Below are 17,376 nucleotides of genomic sequence, written 5' to 3'. Positions count from 1 at the left end.
CCAAAAAATGTCCCAGAAGGAGCCTGGAATTAGGGATGTCACCATGCTGGTGTCACCCCCTGATCCCCTGCATCATTCACAGCCCCAAACCAGCAAAATATTTTCCAATTTTGTGCCAAATTTGGGGTGGTTTTTTTCAGCTTCACCCAGCTGCTGCTCACCCCAAATATTTTTCACCCCTAAATATTTTTCACCCCCCAATTATTTCCAGCTGGATTTGGGTCCTTGGATCCCACATCCATCCCGTGCTGGGGATCATTCCGGTGCCTGCGGCTCCCACTGGAGGCAGCAGCGGCCAGCACATCCCAGGGAGAGCCAGCAGAGCTCCCAGACAGCATTCCCAGCTGGAATTCCGGCTCCTAAGGGGTTAAACCCACCCGGGGCACAACCTTGGAGAGAAACCACCTGGAAATGTAAAGTGCCGTTTATTTATTATTTCCCCCCCCCTCCCCGTCCATGATGAAAATATCGAGTTTAAAAAAAAAAAACAAAACAAAATTAATTGCACCACCAAACTGCTCCGTCCATGCTCTCCTCCTCCTCCTCCTCCTCCTCCTCCTTTTCCTCCTTTTCCTCTCCAAAACCCAGCACCAAAACTGATGGAAAATAGCCCGAAACTTGAGGAACCTTCCCATATTAAATAAGAGGCAAAATCCATCACATCGAGCACCCCACGGCTCCAGGGGGGCTTGGTTGGGCATGAGCTGAGCCAGCAAGCACAGACCCCTCAAATCTGGGGTGTTCTCCCCAAAATCGGGGTCTTCCCCCCAAAAAATTGGGGTGTCCCCCCTTTGGGGATGTGGCTGCCCCGTGGGTTGGCACCAGGCAGGGCAGTGCCTCTGTCCTGTGCTGGAAAACAGGAAAGGAAAAGGGATGAGGGGTTTGGGGGTACCCAGGCCTGGGAGTTAATTTTTGGGGGGGCTGCCATGGTGGGACCCAGGGCAGGCAGGGGGATGGCAGCTGCCAGCCTGACTGAGTGAAAAACAGCCAAAAAAAAAATACAAGGAAAACACAAAAAAATTCCCAAATCCTCACGGGGGGGCTCAGGGGTTGCTAAACCCACATGGGGGGAAGGAAAGGAATAATTCACCCCAAAATCCACGTGGTGGGAAGGGGCCTGGGGGGCTGCAGGGTCCTCGATGGGAGGGAGGGACAATCCAGGGACAACAACGTGGGCTCAGAGTGGGTTCATCCCTGGCCAGGGGGCTCTGACAGGGAATCCTGGAGCTCTGCCACGGCCACAATGGCTGAGGTCACCCCTGGGATGGGCTGGAGGCAGCTGGAGGGGGGAAATGCAGCCTGGAGGGGGGAAAATGGAGCCTGGAGGGGGGAAAATGCAGCCTGGAGGGGGGAAAATGCAGCCTGGAGGGGGGAAAATGCAGCCTGGAGGGGGGAAAATGCAGCCTGGAGGGTTCCCTGTGCCCCCAACGTGATCAGGAGAGCGACCCCAACCCTGGGCACAGCTGCTGGGAATAGCCAGGCTCTGCCTCCCCTTCTCCAGGGAAGGAAAATCCAAAATGCACCCTCTCCCCTCGCCTGGACACTGAAAAGTGGGAGCCATCCCCATTCCCATGGATCCAGCCCCTCCCCTGAACATCCAGCTCAGGACAAGCCAGGCTCCATCAGAACCGTTTAAAGCAGATTTAAACCAAGCAGCAATCCCTGTTCTGCCCCCAGCCCAGCTGTGGCCTCAGGCAGGACAGGGACACTGCTCTGGGCCACCCTAGGCAGGGTTTCTCCATTCCTGATCCCACTGATTCTCCATCCCAGAGAGAAACCAGGGATGGGGTGAAGCACCAGCCGCCCCTCATCCCGCGCCACCTCACACGCGCCATCACCTTCCTTCTTAATTCCCAAAACAACAAAACAAAAACCCAAACCAAAACAAGAATAAACCCAAAAATGAAGAAAAACCAACATAAGCAGCACCACAATTCCCAAGTGTCAGGAGCTCCAGAGCTGGAGCAGAGCCTGGAACACCCCCAGGTCCGAGGGGACCGACCCCGGTGGATGGAGCTGCCCCGGGAGGATGGAGCCGCCCCGGGAGGATGGAGCCGCCCCGGGCCGGAGCTTTGGCGCTGGGAGGGAGGAAGGAGGGCCAGCTGTGCCCTGCAGGGAGCAGAGGAAGCGGTGCCCGAGGCAGCAGTGCCAGCCGGGCTCACATGGCAGCTCGGGTGGGAGTGCTGGGCTGGTTCAGCCGCAGCGTCCGGCACAGCCAGCCCGCGAAATCCACCTCCTCCACCTCGGAGCGCTTGATGAACGTGTGGCTCTGCAAGCACAGGGGAAAACACGGTCAGGAACGGCCCAGAGGAGCAGCCCAGAGCCCAAAAAGCCGGCCCTGTGCTGTGGGATATGCACTGGAGAGGAGGAGGGGAGGATCCTGAGGCAGGGAAAGAGGATTTGGAGAAAATATTCCTCCCATCGTCACAGGGAGGAATCCCTGCCCAAGATCCCACCCAGCCCTGCACTTCCCCTGGATAAAGGGGGTCAGTCCCTCATCCTGAGCTCAGCCTGGGAATTCCCAGCCTTTGGAGCAAGAGGGATGGATGGGGCAGCAGCTGGCAGAGCTACCAGAAAAATCCTCTCCCCACTCACCATCAGCATCTTCAGATCTGCTCGTTCTGCTGGGTTCTTAATTAAGCTGAAATGAGAAGAACAAGAGACGGAAGCCAAGGTGAGATTCCACGTGGGGATCAGGCTGGAGAAGACCCAGCTTCCCCCAAAGCCCCTCAAGATGCTGGGAGAGGGATCCCTGCCAGCCCAGCTCCCAGGGAGAGCCGCAGCATCCATCTCCTCCACACTGTGGGGACAAACTGTGCCCTGCAAATGGAGACAAGGCCCTAAAGCTTGGCAGCAATCTGGGGTTTAATATCCAATCTATGCTTCACTGGGAGCTCTGGCAGCACCTTCAGGTGTCCCTGTGCCCACGGGGTGACTCAGCCCCAGGATCTGCTCCGCCACCCCCCTTGCCAGGCTCACATTTACAAGGAGCTGGGATCCTGCTCAGCAGCCCCACAAATAATAAAATGCTTTTATTGCCACCCTTCCCAAGGCAGGAGCTCCCAGCACAACGTGGGATCAGGCAGGGAGAGAGAGAGAGAGAGAGAGATCAGGCAGAACACAGAGGGTGGAGCTGCAGAGCTGTCAAGGAGCACGTCCAAGGCTCCACCTTCAGCCAGGAGATGAAATCCTCACCATTTATTTACAAACTCCTGGAAATCTTGCGTGAAGACTCCACTCGGCAGCTTGGGAGGTGGCTGTGGAGAGAAGGAAAAGGGGTTCCTGCACCACTCCTGTGTTACTGGGCCAAAAATCAGTGTCAGGGAGCTGAGCCCTACAGCCACTCTCATCCTCACTGCTTTTCCAGCCAGGAAAACCCTTCCCTGCCACTCCTGCTCATTCTGCACCCGGGGGACCCCACACTGAACCCCAGCCAAAGCTGGGAAATCACCAAGCATCCCAATCCTAAATCCAGCCTCACAAATCCCAGCTCTGGCCATGCCTAGGGCTGATGAAACAATCCCAAAATGAGAATTTTCCATCGCTGTGTTTGTGAGAGCTGGCCTTGCGAGTTGGGTATGGCCTTAAACTGAGGGAGGGAAGGTTTAGATGGGATTTTGGGAAGAAATTCCCCCCTGTAAGAGTGAGGAGGCCCTGGGATGGAATTCCCAGAGCAGCTGGGGCTGCCCCTGGATCCCTGGCAGTGCCCAAGGCCAGGCTGAAGCAGTGGGACAATGGGAGGTGTCCTTGCCATGGCAGGGGTGGCACTGGATGAGCTTTAAGGTCCTTCCAACCCAAACCATGTTGGATTCCATGAGTGACCAAACACGGAGAGCAGAACATCCCCGAGGAAGCCCTGGGGAAGCAAACACCCACCTCGTTAACGATGTAATCCAGCAGCTCAAAGATGGCCATGGCAGGCCTGGTGTCCATCCCGTGGCCTGGGGGGGTGACACGACACAAACGGTGCTGAGAGGCTGCTCAGGGCTCAGTTTGGGGTGAAAAACACAATTCTGGGGGAGCTCTGCTGGGAGAGGCTAAGGCAACTCCCAGGGAAATTGAGTCGTTAAATAGAATCAAGTTCATTCCCAGAATTTGCATTTCTTTCACCAGACCTCCAGTCCAGATTTATTTATTGGACAGCACCAGACCATCTACTCTGGCTGGCTGGCAGCACTTCCAGAGCCTTCTGCTCCCAAGGAAACGGCTCCAGCAGAGCACGCCTGGAATCCTGGAGCTGCTTGGTGCTTCTGTGAGAGCTCCCAGCAGAGCTCTCCCCAAAGAGCTGCCTGAGAAGAACCCGCCGGCAGCACAGGAGCTGTGATAACGTCCCTCACACCATCCTCTGCACGGGAGCCACATTCCAGCCGTGCCCACAGCCTTTTTGTGGGACACAGGAGGATCTCAGGAGCCCACGGGCAGAGCCCAAACCCATCCTGAGAGTCCCTCCCCGCCTCGATTCCACCAACCTGTGTCGTGCAGGAGCCAAAGTCGCCTTCCCTAGCGGCGCTCCCAGCAGAGCCTCCTGCAGGGCAGCTCCCCCAGCCCCCCCAAGCCCGCAGATCCCCCATGGAAGCGTTGCTGCCGATGCACACCACAGCCCCTACCACTGACGGGGCGTCCTGGGGGCCTGGCCCGCGGCGAGATGCTGGGGGACTCTCCCTCCGCCCCGTCCACCACAGGACGGCCAAAAATTGCTTCCAGTTCCTTGGAGTCTGGCGGGGGGATTGGGTACCTTCCGATCGACAGCTCCACCAGGGACAGCCCCATGCTCCAGATGTCCGACTGCACCGAGTAGTGCGTGCCCTGCAGGCGCTCGGGCTGCGGGAGAGAGATGGGGATGGTGGGAATGGGATAATGGGGATAGTGGGGATAGTGGGGACAATGGGAATGGGGATAATGGGGATAATGGCACTGGGAATGGGGATAATGGGGGGAATGGGAATGGGGATAATGGGGACAATGGGAATGGGATGGGGATAGTTGCACTGGGAATGGGGATAATGGGGATAATGGGAATGGGGATAATGGGGATAATGGCACTGAGAATGGGGATAATGGGGACAATGGGAATGGGATGGGGATAATGCACTGGGAATGGGGATAATGGGGATAGTGGCACTGGGAATGGGGATAATGGGGACAATGGGAATGGGGATAATGGCACTGGGAATGGGGATAATGGGGATAATGGGGATAATGGGAATGGGGATGGGGATAATGGGAATTGGGATGGGGATAATGGGGAGAGCCCTGCAGGCCCTTGGGCTGCAGGAGAGATGGGGATAATGGCACTGGGAATAGGGAAAATGGCATTGGGAATGGCAATAACAGGGATAATGGCACTGGGGATGGAGATAATGGGGACAATGGGAATGGGGATAATGGCACTGGGAATGGGGATAATGGGGACAATGGGAATGGGGATGGGGATAATGGGGAGAGCCCTGCAGGCACTTGGGCTGCAGGAGAGATGGGGATAATGGCACTGGGAATAGGGAAAATGGCATTGGGAATGGGAATAACAGGGATAATGGCACTGGGGATGGGGATAACAGCACTAGGAATGGGGATGGGGATAATGGGAAGAGCACAGGGAGGGGCTCAGGGGGAATGGGAATGGGGATAATGGCACTGGGAATGGGCGATAACCACTGGGAATGGGCGATAATGGCTCTGGGAATGGGGATAATGGCACTGGGAATGGGCGATAATGGCTCTGGGAATGGGCGATAATGGCACCCACGGCACAGGGAATGCAAGGTGACATGGAATGCTGGTCCCCAGAGCATGGGAACACCCACTGACATGGGATATGGACACCCAGGACACAGGAATGGGATAGTGACACCGAGTATAAATATCCTGTATTGGTGAAACTCAGACTCCAGTGCCTAAAGGGGCTCCAAGGGAACTGGAGAAGGACTCTGGGCAAGGGACAGGACACAGGGAATGGCTCCACACGGACAGAGGCAGGGATAGATGGGATAGATTGGGAAGGAATTCCACCCTGAGAGGGTGGGGAGGCCCTGGAAGCTGTGGCTGCCCCTGGATCCCTGGAAATGTCCAGGTTGGAGCAGCCTGGGACAGTGGAAGGTGTCCCTGCCATGACAGGAGTGGGACTGGATGGGCTTTAAGGTCCTTCCAACCCAAACCATCCTGGGATTCTGTAATATCCCAAAGGCCTCTCCATGGCAGCTCTCCAGGGAAGGGACAGTCCCAGAAGGATCATGTGCAAAGGGGATGGAAAAGAAGAACGATGTGCAGACAAAAAGGACTTGGAGCATCTTATCCACACTCCCAACTCAGCAGCATTCCCAGCTGCTTGTCTTTGGGAGTCTGGAACACCCAGCAGGAACCTATTTCTCTGTGTGCTGAAATCTAAGGGACTCTGCTTATCCATAAAAATGTATTTTCCTGCTCTCTGCTGTTCACACCCAAGAGGAACAAAAGGAGCAGAAAATCCCCTTGAGGTTATGGCCATTAAAAGAAAAAATCAGAAATAAATCAATCCATGCAAGTCATCCCCACTGGCAGCTCTGAGGCAGCCTGGAGCCAGGGCCTGGGAGCAGAGGGGACAGGATTTTTAAATAGCCCCTGACTAACTATAACTGCTCTTGAATAACCATTCCCAAAATACAGGAGCAGCTCAGACCTCAGGATCCTTCCCTGGGAGGGTGGGCAGGCCCTGGCACAGGTTCCCACAGAAGCTGGGGCTGCCCCTGGATCCCTGGAAGTGTCCAAGGCCAGGTTGGACGAGGCTTGGAACAACCTGGGACAGTGGAAAGTGTCCCTGTGAACAGGATGGGGATGGAAACAGCTGAGATGAACCCAAATAACCCCAAAAACCCAGGTGGAAGGAACTTACAGACATGTAGGACCGAGTTCCCACAAAGGAGTTGGCCATGGAGTCAATGAGCTGCCCGCTGACCCCAAAGTCACAGAGCTTGATCTCCCCTCGGGAATTCACCAGGATGTTGGAGGGTTTCACATCTGGGAACAGCGAGAGAGAGGGCAGTGTGAGGGTGGCTCTGGGGGACACCGGGCGCTGCAGGCTGCCATTTCCAGGGTCCTGCTCTCACCTCTGTGCATGATTTGGTGCTTCTCCCGCAGGTAGGCCAGGCCCCGCAGAACCTGGGGAGAACCCAAAGGCTGGATCAGAGCAGAGCTCAGGGAACAGCTCTGCCCCCAGTCCAAGGAGAGCTGCCCTGTGGTGTCCATGTCCCTCAGGGTTTGCAATTTATCCCCAATTCCATCACAGATTTTGGGTGAACCACCCCAAAAAAGCTTCTCCCAAAACTCCTCAAAGCGAAGCCAACATTATCCAGGGTAAAAGGGGTTGGGAATATTTCCCCTCTGCTCTGGCCCAGGAAAAGTGCAGTCCCCAGGACTGGGAAACAGAAAACTTCCCAGGGCAGCCCAGGAATTATTCACAATCCCTGCCCAGCAAATCCCCCCTGGAAGCCTGGGCAGCCCCAGCACTCACCGCTATACTGACTTTGCCCAGGATTTCCTCAGGAATTCTTTTGGCTTCTTTCAGCACTTGATCCAAAGAGCCACCATCCTGAAACCAAGAACGTGGGAATGACCAACACAGCAATTCCCAGCAGGAAAACAGAGCAGCTGGATGCACAGGGCAGCAGGTGCATTGAGAACACTCCTTTTTCAGCCAAAAAGAAGACCTGGTGATCTGAGCTCAGGTTTATCACTGAAAACTGATATCACTCAGGTTTATCACTGAAAACTGTTTTTTAACAGCTCTGCTTCTTGCTGTTGGACCTCTGCTTCCTTCCATCAGTGGAAATGCCAAGATGGTGCTGATTTGGAGGAGAAATGACTTAATTTTCCAACAGAAAGAACAGAATGTGTCCACTGAGCCTCTCAGCAGGCTCTGCAGAGCAGTAGGTTGGCAACATTTCCGTTTGGCCAAGCCCCAAACCTCTGCTTCCTCTTCCCAAAAGTCGCTGTCTCCCTCATTCCGAGCCCTGGCAGGAATGTGTGGCTCCCACCAGGAGCAATGGCCAGGACAAGGAGCTGCCAGTGGCACTGAGCTGGCAGGGAGAGGCACTGGGAGGGAGCAGGGAGGGCAGGGCCTCACTCACCATGTGCTCCATGCAGATGGAGATCTCCCCGTCGCTGTAGAAGGCTCCATAGAAGCCCACGATGTAGGGGGAGTTGCACTCGTGCAGCACCTGCAGCTCCCGGATGATCTGGTTCCTGATGGCTGGCTTGATTTCCAAATGGATCAGCTGCCAAGGGAGAGGAGACAGGCAAGGTGTGAGTCCTGGGAAGGAGAGGAACTGATGGGCAGCAGCCCTGAGTGCTGGGAGGAAATCACATCTTCAAGGGAGGCGCAGAATTTTTCCCATTTGCAGAGTAATATCAAGGATAAAGTGCCAGGACACAGGGAATGGCTTCCCAGGGCAGGGATGGATGGGATATTGGGAATAAACCTTGGAATGGAATTCCCAGAGAAGCTGTGGCTGCCCCTGGCAGTGCCCAGGGCCAGGCTGGACGTGGCTTGGAGCAGCCTGGGACAGTGGAAGGTGTCCCTGGCCATGGCAGGGGTGGCACTGGGTGGGACTGAAGGTGTCTCCAGCCCCATCCAGTGTGGGATCCCATGCTGGAGGCACAGGGAGAGCTCTGTGTGGGATCCCATGCTGGAGGCACAGGGAGAGCTCTGTGTGGATCCCATGTTGGAGGCACAGGGAGAGCTCTGTGTGGGATCCCATGCTGCAGGCACAGGGAGAGCTCTGTGCTGCCTCAGCCACGGAAGGCGCCGGGATTGCACCGGACACGGGTGGAAAGACGAGTCAGGAGTTTTGATCTCAGCCCCTCTGAGTCAGCAGCCAAGAGCATTTTCACAAGCTCTGGAGGTGTTGTAAGAAGGTGCTCCCAGATCAAGGAGACCACAGAAAAGAAAAAGCCCCTGTGAAGGTTCTGCACGAGAACGAGCAGCGGCTTTTGGGGCCGCACGCGGGGTCAGAGCAGAGTGGGGAGGGAAACACCCAGGGCTGGAGAAAGGAGGCCCTGCCCTGGAACTGGGTGAGCTGTGAGGCCCCTTCCAACCAAAACCACTCCAGGATTCCACGATCCCAGCAGCAGGAGGGAGGAGAGGCTCTGGAGGAGGCAGAGCAGTGGTTGTGCTGCTCCTGCCAAGCACAGCCTCTCCCAGCAGGCAGGTGAAGCAGCTCCTGATTTTCTACTCTGTGGCACCACAGTGGATGTTCCCAATGGAGCCAAGTCTGAGAGGAACCTCTGTCTGAGGAACCTCTGTCCCTGCTTGGAATGAGATAAAGGGGGCTGAGGAATGAGGGACGTGTGTGCCAAACCCATCCTTCCCACTGCCACTTCCTCAGTCATGACCTACAATCCTCAGGAGAGCCAATTCCACTCACTTTGTCCATCAGAACTGGGGGGAAAAAAAATAAACTGCTGTTTTCCAGAGCCCAGGGATCTGTCACTGGGAGTGCAGCCTCTCCAAAAGGAGACAGCTCCATCTGGGAGCAGCCAGGCCTCTGCTCCTGACCATGGTGAGGTGGTGAAGGTGCAAACGCAGAGAGAATCCAACCAAAGCCAGTCCTCCCCGGGCCATGGAGAGCTCCAGGTGCCCCCCAGCATTCCCAGCCCCTCGTTACCTTCCGTGCCATAACGAGCCCTGAGGGTTTGTGCTGCACTTTGGTGACCACGCCGCCATTGCCAGCGCCCAGCTCGCAGATCCTCTCGAAGTCATCGTCCTTCAGCTCCCCCACTTTGGCTTTCTGTGTCAGGAAAGCTTCCAGGCGCTTCTTCTGCTGCTCATCCAGCTCCAGCTCCTCCAGCTTCTTCTGCAGGTCCACCAGGTTAGCTCTGGAGAGGGGAGGAGGAGATGGGAGATGCTCAGCACCAGGGAAAGGAGGGTGCAGCTCTTAGGAAACGATGGAAAAATCATCCCCTGACATGTCCTGAGCCCCCACAATGGGATCACCTGCTCAGGGACAGCTGGAGAAATCCCTGCCCAGCACACACAGCCCCTCTGGAGAGGAGCTGGGGAGCAGTCAGGTGTTTTGGGAGAGCCAAGGAACAGGAAGAATCCTTGGGCCCTTACAGAGGCAGCAGCAGATGCTGCTCTCTGTCCCGGGGAGCCAAACTTGGCTTTGGTGTGTAACATGAGAGGGGCTTTCCGTGGGGTCCCGCAGCCCTGTTACACCCCCACCCCAAATCCTGAGCACAAAGGGGGGTCTGTGCTGCCCCAGCAGCAGCTGCCGAGCCCCCGCCGCCCGTGCCAGCTCCAGCTGCTCCGTCCCATTTGCTGCCACCCCCTGTCCCCCCTCAGCCACACTGGGACGTGTCGGGAGGGTCTCACCCATCCCTTCCACCCCTCGTACCCCCCTCCACCGCCTCTCACCCCACATCTCCCACCTGCCGAGCCCCCAGTGCTGCCCCACGTCGCCCCCAGCCCCCGGGTGCCCATCCCAGCTCCAGGCCGGATCTCCAGGCCCGTTTCCCTTCTGTACCTTAGCACGGCACCCCCCGGGCCTGAGCTGTCCCTGCGAACCGGGGGGGCCAGAACAGCCTCCCCCTGCCCATGCCATCCGCACCTGCCCTCCCAGCCCTCAGCCTTGTCCCCCGGCTCTGCCTCCCTGACCCTCAGCTGCCCCACCCCGGGCCCATCCAGCCCCCCAGGCCTGGCCCGGTCCCCCCGAGCCTGTCCCAGCTCCCCCCTCAGACCTTCCCAGGCCTCTCCAAACCCGTCCCGGCTCCTCCAGGCCTTCCCCGGCCCCCCCCACGCCCCGTGCCCGCCGTGCCCCGACCCCCCAGGGCCCGGTGCCCGCTCTGTCCCGGCCTCCCCGCTCTGCCCGGGCCCGGTGTCCCCCCCAGGCCCCGCGTCCCCCCCCAGGCCCAGCCCCCCTGCCGGGGCGGTCCCGGCCGGGCCTGACTCACTCTGCGGAGCCGTCGGGGCTGGGCCCCTCGGCGGCGCTGGGGGCGATGTTGAGGGCGGGCAGCACCGGCTTCCTCTTGGCCGGCATGGCCGGGCCGGGCCGCGCCTGCGGGGCCGGGGGGGCGCGGCCGGGCGCGGGGGCGCGCGGGGGCGGGGCCGGGGCGGGGCCAGCGCGGGCCAATCGGGGGCGGGGCCGAGCCTGGAGGCGGGGACATGGCCGGTAGCGGGGCGGGGCCACGATCGGGCCTATGGAGGCGGGACCTCCGAGAGGTGGGGGCAGAAAGCCCGGAGGGGCGGGGCCCCGTACAGGCACAGGGGGCGGGGCCTAAGTGCGCCGGGAAGAACGCGCGGCGGAGCGGAGTCTCGCGAGATCTCGCTGAGGGGGAGAAGGAGTTGGCTGCTGTGGTCGGGGTTCCACACCCGAGGGGCGCCGGCAGTGTGGGCGGAGCGTTAATTAAATAAACACTAATTAGTGACCCAGCGACGGGCAGCAGCCCCTCAGCCCCTGCCTGCTCTGCCCATCCCGTTCCATGCCCGATCCAGACCCCGGGACCCCCGAGGCTCCTGAGGAACGGCCCCGAGCGGCCCCGGGTGGCGGCACCGGGCGGGCGCCCTTTGCCCGGTCCCGGCGGGGCCATAAAGCGGGGAGCAGCCGCCGCCTGCCCGGGCAGAGGCCGTGGGGCGGCCGATAAGGGGCCGTGGCCTTGTCCCTGCGCCACGCCTGAGCCACACGGAGACTTAGTCAGCTCTGTCCCCTCTGTCCCTGTGCCCGGGGTGCCATTCACTGCGGGCACGCAGGTGCAGCTGGGCCGGTGCCCCTCAGTGCAGGGGGGTGAAGGGGACGCAGCGTGTGAACCTGAGACAGCCATGAGGGACTCACGGAATCCCAGGATGGAATTTAAACACATCCAGTGCCACCCATGTCATGGGCAGGGACACCTCCCACTGTCCCAGGCTGCTCCAGCCCAATGTCCACCCTGGCCTTGAGCACTGCCAGGGATCCAGGGGCAGCCCCAGCTGCTCTGGGCACCCTGTGCCAGGGCCTGCCCACCCTCCCATCAATTCCTTCCCAAAATCCCTCCCATCCCTGCCCTCTGTCCCTGGAAAGCCATTCCCTGTGTGCTGTTCCTCCATCCCTTGCCAACGGTCTCTCTCCAGGAGAACCACAGGGCACCAAGGTGGTTTTGAATAATCCACAAGTGGTGGAGCCCAAGCAAAGGTCCCCGGATATTGCGCTCAGCAGTCATCGAATGTGATTAACGCCGAGACGTCTGAAAAAGGGAAACTGTCCCCAAAAGTGGGTGAAGGTTCACGGACAATTATAGCACCTGGACTTCGCCCGGCAGCCCCGGCCCCTCCTGCCCCGCTTGGCAGAGGAGCACAAAAACATTTGGCTAATGAGTTACGGGTCCAGCCCCGGGGTGGCCCTGCCATCTCACTCTGACGGCCCCAATCAGGGCTGGGACATTTTGCAATCTAGGATATTATTTCTGTGCAGTTGGAGTTTAAACTTTGCCATTCGGGTCAGGGAATCATAAAGGAGGAGGAAGAGGAAGAGGGTGAAGGCCCAGCTTGTTGTCCACTGCGCTCCCTGTGCTCAGAGAGGGCTGAGAGGACAATCAATGGCATCTCCCTCAGGTATGTCCTGGCTGCCACCGCTCAATGAGATCCCATGGGGCCATCAGGGTTCTCTGAGAGGATTGAGGGTGAAGGACCACCGTGTCCACCTTGGCCAGACAAATGTCAAGTAATGACAACTGTCCCCAGCTGGCTTGGAGGACATTTGAGCCAGTTGGGTGGGTGGTGGGTTGGTTGGTTGGTTAGTTGGTTGGTTGGTCAATCAGGCAGAGAGTTGACTGGTCAGTCCATTGGTCAGTGGGCTGGTTGTTGGGGCAGTCCATCCATTGGTCATTTGGCCAACAGGTTGACCATTTGTTCTGTCTCTTGATCAGTTCATTGACTGAATGGTCAACCAGCTGATCAGTGGGTCAGCTGCTCGGGTAGTTGGGGTGTCAGTTGGCTGATTGGCCAGTTGGGTGAGTGGTCAGCTCTGAGCCCAGGGTCTCAAGCAGTGCCTGGGGTAGCAGTGAGGGACTGAGTCCCCTCCCTGGGGTGACCGGTGGCCGCAGTTCCCTCCCCTCCCCTGGCCACCCAGAATGATTAACCAGCCCTTCCAGCACAGCCACCTCCAGGAGGAGCCCCCTGGCTGGGCAGCTCTGGGTGGAAAACTGGAGGATTTGGGAACTTCAGCTGCTGGGAGGAGCAGGGGGCACTGCCATGCCTGGAGCCCCCACATCCTGTCCCACACCTGTAGGGCTTTTCCAGGTGAATCCCAACATTCCCCTGCCCCCTCCCAGCTGCCCCACGGCTCGGGGTGTCCCTGGGGCTGTGCAGCTGGTGTGGGGGTGGCTCTGGGGGGGTACCACGGGGCCTGGGCTGGGCAGTGACCCTGCCATCCCACAGCCATGGCCTCCAGCATGGGCAGCCTCGAGAGCCTGGACCTGCTGGATCTCCTCTTCGACGTCCAGGACGGGATCCTGCGCGAGGTGGAGCTGGGGACGCCGCCGGGGGCCTGGCCCCAGGACAGGGTGAGCCCCGGGCCTGGGCCCGCCCCACCTGTCCCTGCTGGGTGCCAGCCCTGGCATGTCACACCCGGTGCTCCCGGTGACGGTGCCCTGTCCCCACAGCGTGCCCCGGACAGCAATGACCTGCTGAGCTCCGTGCTGGGCTCTGGGGACTCGGTGTCAGACTCGCCCAGCTGGTCCCCGGCCACCAGTGACAGCGGGGTGTCCGAGGACCCCCCCTCTGACCAGCACGACAGCCCCCCCCGGAGCTGCGGCGGGGGTCCCCGAGAGGTCCTGTACCCCTACACTGAGCCAAGCCAGGCCCAGCCCCTCCCGGCGGGGTCGGGGGTCCTGCAGCCCGAGGTCTCCATCGACCTGGGTGAGCCACACTGGGAAAGGAGCGGGCTGGGGGCACTGGGGGCACTGGGGACACTGGGGAGGTGAGAGCAGTGGGGACTGTGAGGACATTGAGGGGGCTGGGGGAAACTGGGAAGAACTGGGAGGACTGGTGGGCTAGGGAGGAGGTAGGGACAGTGTGGAGGGATTGGGAACTGGGGTGAACTGGGCACACTGGTGGTGGGGGGCACTAGGGCAGGACCAGAGGGACAGTTTGGGCACTGGACTGGGCAGCAAGTCACCCTGCTTTAGGGGCCATGGCAGGGGAGGGTCCTGCAGTGGGGACACTGGGGACAGTGGGGACACAGCACTGTTGACAGCCCTGCTCTGCCCTCACCCAGACATGTGGCACTTCTTTCTGGAGGAGAGCCAGGACCCGCCCGTGGTCCCCCCGCCCGCATCCTGTGCCCTCACCGTCAAGGACCTGCTGCTCTCGGGCAGCTCTGACAATGTGAGTCCCTGTCCCCGTGTCCCCAGCCCTGTCCCTTCCTGCACCCTGATCATCCCCATTCCCATCCCTATCCCTCCTTGTCCTCACTTGTTCCCTTCCCTTCCTGGTCCTTGTCTGTGATCCCTGTCCCTGCCTGGCCCAAGGCACCTTCACCATGGTCCCAGCCAGGGTCCCTGGGCCAGGTGGAGGGTGACCCCCACCCAAAGGTGTCACCATTGCATGTCCCCACAGCAGCCACAGGCTCCTGGCTCCCTGCTCCGGCCCAGCCAGGGCCACTTCCAGGAGCTGGTGCTGACAGAGGATGAGAAGAAGCTGCTGTTGAAGGAGGGGGTGACCCTTCCCACGCAGCTGCCCCTCACCAAGGTGGGTTCAGGACCCCTGGGGGGGTGTGCAGGGGGGTCCCAGCCCTCCCTGGTGGCCCTGACCCCCCGTGTCTCCCCCAGTACGAGGAGCGGGTGCTGAAGAAGATCCGGAGGAAGATCCGGAACAAGCAGTCGGCCCAGGAGAGCCGCAAGAAGAAGAAGGAGTACATCGATGGGCTGGAGAGCAGGTACAGAGCCCAGCCCCTCACCTGGGCACGGTGACACCCCCAGGGTGGCACCCCGGGCACTCTGCTCCCTGCCAGCCCTGTCCCCTGACCCCTGCTGCTCTCCCTGTCCCAGGATGTTGGCGTGCACGGCTCAGAACCAGGAGCTGCAGAGGAAGGTCCTGCACCTGGAGAAGCAGAACTCGTAGGTGTTCCCAGGGTGGGATGGGGACAAGGCGGGGTGGGAAGTGTTGGCGTGGAGGCTCATGGGCTCTCCCTGTTCCCAGATCCCTCCTGGAGCAGCTGAAGAAACTCCAGGCCATGGTGGTTCAGTCGAGCAACAAGGCAGCACAGACAGGGACCTGCCTGGCGGTGCGTGGGGCCTCCAAAGCCTGGGAGATGGGCTGGGAGGGAGGGAGGGAGGGATGGATGGATGGATGGATGGATGGATGGATGGATGGATGATGGATGGATGGATGGATGGATGGATGGATGGATGGATGGATGGAAGGTGGATGGATGGATGGATGGATGGATGGATGATGGATGGATGGATGGATGGATGGATGGATGGATGATGGATGGATGGATGGATGGATGGATGGATGGATGGATGGATGGATGATGGATGGATGGATGGATGGATGGATGGATGATGGATGATGGATGGCTGGATGGATGGATGGATGGATGGATGGATGGATGGATGATGGATGGATGGATGGATGGATGGATGGATGGATGGATGGATGGATGATGGATGGCTGGATGGATGGATGGATGGATGATGGATGGATGGATGGATGGAAGGTGGATGGATGGATGGATGGATGGATGGATGATGGATGGATGGATGGATGGATGGATGGATGGATGGATGATGGATGGATGGATGGATGGATGGATGGATGGATGGATGATGGATGGATGGATGGATGGATGGATGATGGATGATGGATGGCTGGATGGATGGATGGATGGATGGATGGATGGATGGATGGATGATGGATGGATGGATGGATGGATGGATGGATGGATGGATGGATGGATGGCTGGATGGATGGATGGATGGATGGATGATGGATGGATGGATGGATGGATGGATGGATGGATGGATGGATGGATGATGGATGGATGATGGATGGATGATGGATGGATGGATGGATGGATGGATGGATGGATGGATGGATGGAAGATGGATGGATGGATGGATGGATGGATGATGGATGGATGGATGGATGGATGATGGATGGATGGATGGATGGATGGATGGATGGATGGATGGATGGATGTGCACTGGTAGGACATGAACCAGAAGGGAGGGATGGAGGAATGGATGCACTCCTGGGTCTGCCACCAGCTGTGACCCACCTCCTGGTTCCTCTCCCCTGCTGTGCTCAGTGATGTCCCCTCTGTCCCCAGGTCCTGCTGCTCTCCTTCACCCTCATTGTCTTCCCCTCCATCAGCCCCTTCGCCCCCAGCAAGGCTGAGGCAAACGGCGACTTCAGGCCCGTGCGAGGTGAGGGCTGAGCTGGGCTGTGCCGGGGTTGTCCCAGGGCTGTGCTGAGCTGAGCCAGAGCCGTGCCAGACCCTCATGGCCCTGGCCCAGGCCCTGACCCTCCGTGGGGCTCAGTTTTCTCCAGGTCCCTGCACAACGCCGCCGCCTCCCGCGTGGTTCACACCCAGCCCCAGGCTGGGGATGAGAAGCCCCCGGAGCCGCTGTGGTCGGAGCCCGTGCGCGAGACCCCCGAGACCCTGCACGAGGCGTTCCAGGACACGTCCCCAGCACTGCCGGCCAAAGGCTCCCTCCAGAACCACACGCGGCCATCGGGCACCGAGGGGCTGAGCCACCACGAGCACGGGGAGCAGGCCGAGGCCGTGCCGGGGGATGGCTCCGTGCCACACCCGGGGCTGGCATCCCTGGCGTGGTCTGAGCCCGCGGTGCTGGAGCCGGCGGAGGAGCTTTAGGCAGAGCAGGGGGCACGGGGGTGCCACGGGGTGCCAGCACCTCGTCCCCTACAGGACACACCCTCGGGGGGACCCCTCCGGGATCTGCCTCCGGATGCTGGACCTGCTTGGCTTTGCTTGGATTCTGTGAACTGGGAAGAGGAGACCGGTTCCCACTGGCCTTACTGGGAGGAGAGGGGCTGCTCCTGCCCCCCTGGCACAGTGGGAGTTGTGGAAAGGACTTGAGGTCGCTCAGGATGGGGCTGAGAAGCAGGAGGGGCCCTGCCCTGGTTGGCTGCTGATGGTGCAACTGGTTGGTTTTGTTTTGGTTTTGTTTTGGTTTTTGGTTTTAGAATTTTATTTTCATCTCTAAATATAAGATATTTTGGAAAAAATCCACCTGCTGTAATTTAAAAGAGGGTGCTCCACAAGGTTTCAAGGAGCCCTGGGCCAGGGGACCTCAAGCCCAGCTGCCATGAGGGGCCCAGAAATGTGGGGGGACAGATGGCCATGCCCAACCTGGAGCTGGGGCCAGGGCAGCCTCCCACAGCTCCCAGCCCTGAGTCCAACT

The 17,376-nt window shown here is 59.4% G+C and overlaps 2 protein-coding genes across 2 annotated transcripts; one reads left to right on the top strand and one right to left on the bottom strand.

The window, feature by feature from the left end:
- Positions 1-406: 406 nt before the first annotated feature.
- On the bottom strand, positions 407-11,042 carry MAP2K2 (mitogen-activated protein kinase kinase 2). The gene is made up of 11 exons (XM_058041069.1): positions 10,924-11,042; positions 9,639-9,849; positions 8,103-8,249; positions 7,487-7,564; positions 7,083-7,134; positions 6,869-6,993; positions 4,608-4,821; positions 3,877-3,941; positions 3,196-3,257; positions 2,596-2,641; positions 407-2,269 (listed from the first exon to the last, which is right to left on the bottom strand). The coding sequence occupies exons 1-11, from the start codon at positions 11,007-11,009 to the stop codon at positions 2,159-2,161; spliced, it is 1,197 nt and encodes a 398-aa protein (XP_057897052.1). The 5' UTR covers positions 11,010-11,042; the 3' UTR covers positions 407-2,158.
- Positions 11,043-11,134: 92 nt separating this feature from the next.
- On the top strand, positions 11,135-16,826 carry CREB3L3 (cAMP responsive element binding protein 3 like 3). The gene is made up of 10 exons (XM_058040637.1): positions 11,135-11,357; positions 13,385-13,509; positions 13,609-13,864; positions 14,223-14,332; positions 14,564-14,695; positions 14,776-14,882; positions 14,995-15,063; positions 15,146-15,230; positions 16,281-16,377; positions 16,492-16,826. The coding sequence occupies exons 1-10, from the start codon at positions 11,135-11,137 to the stop codon at positions 16,824-16,826; spliced, it is 1,539 nt and encodes a 512-aa protein (XP_057896620.1).
- Positions 16,827-17,376: the final 550 nt, after the last annotated feature.

The sequence above is a fragment of the Melospiza georgiana genome, chromosome 26 (genome assembly GCF_028018845.1).
Source record: "Melospiza georgiana isolate bMelGeo1 chromosome 26, bMelGeo1.pri, whole genome shotgun sequence".
NCBI classification, from domain to species: Eukaryota; Metazoa; Chordata; class Aves; order Passeriformes; family Passerellidae; genus Melospiza; species Melospiza georgiana.
Note: the sequence above shows the minus strand (reverse complement) of the source record. Positions and strands in the feature narration are given on the sequence as shown.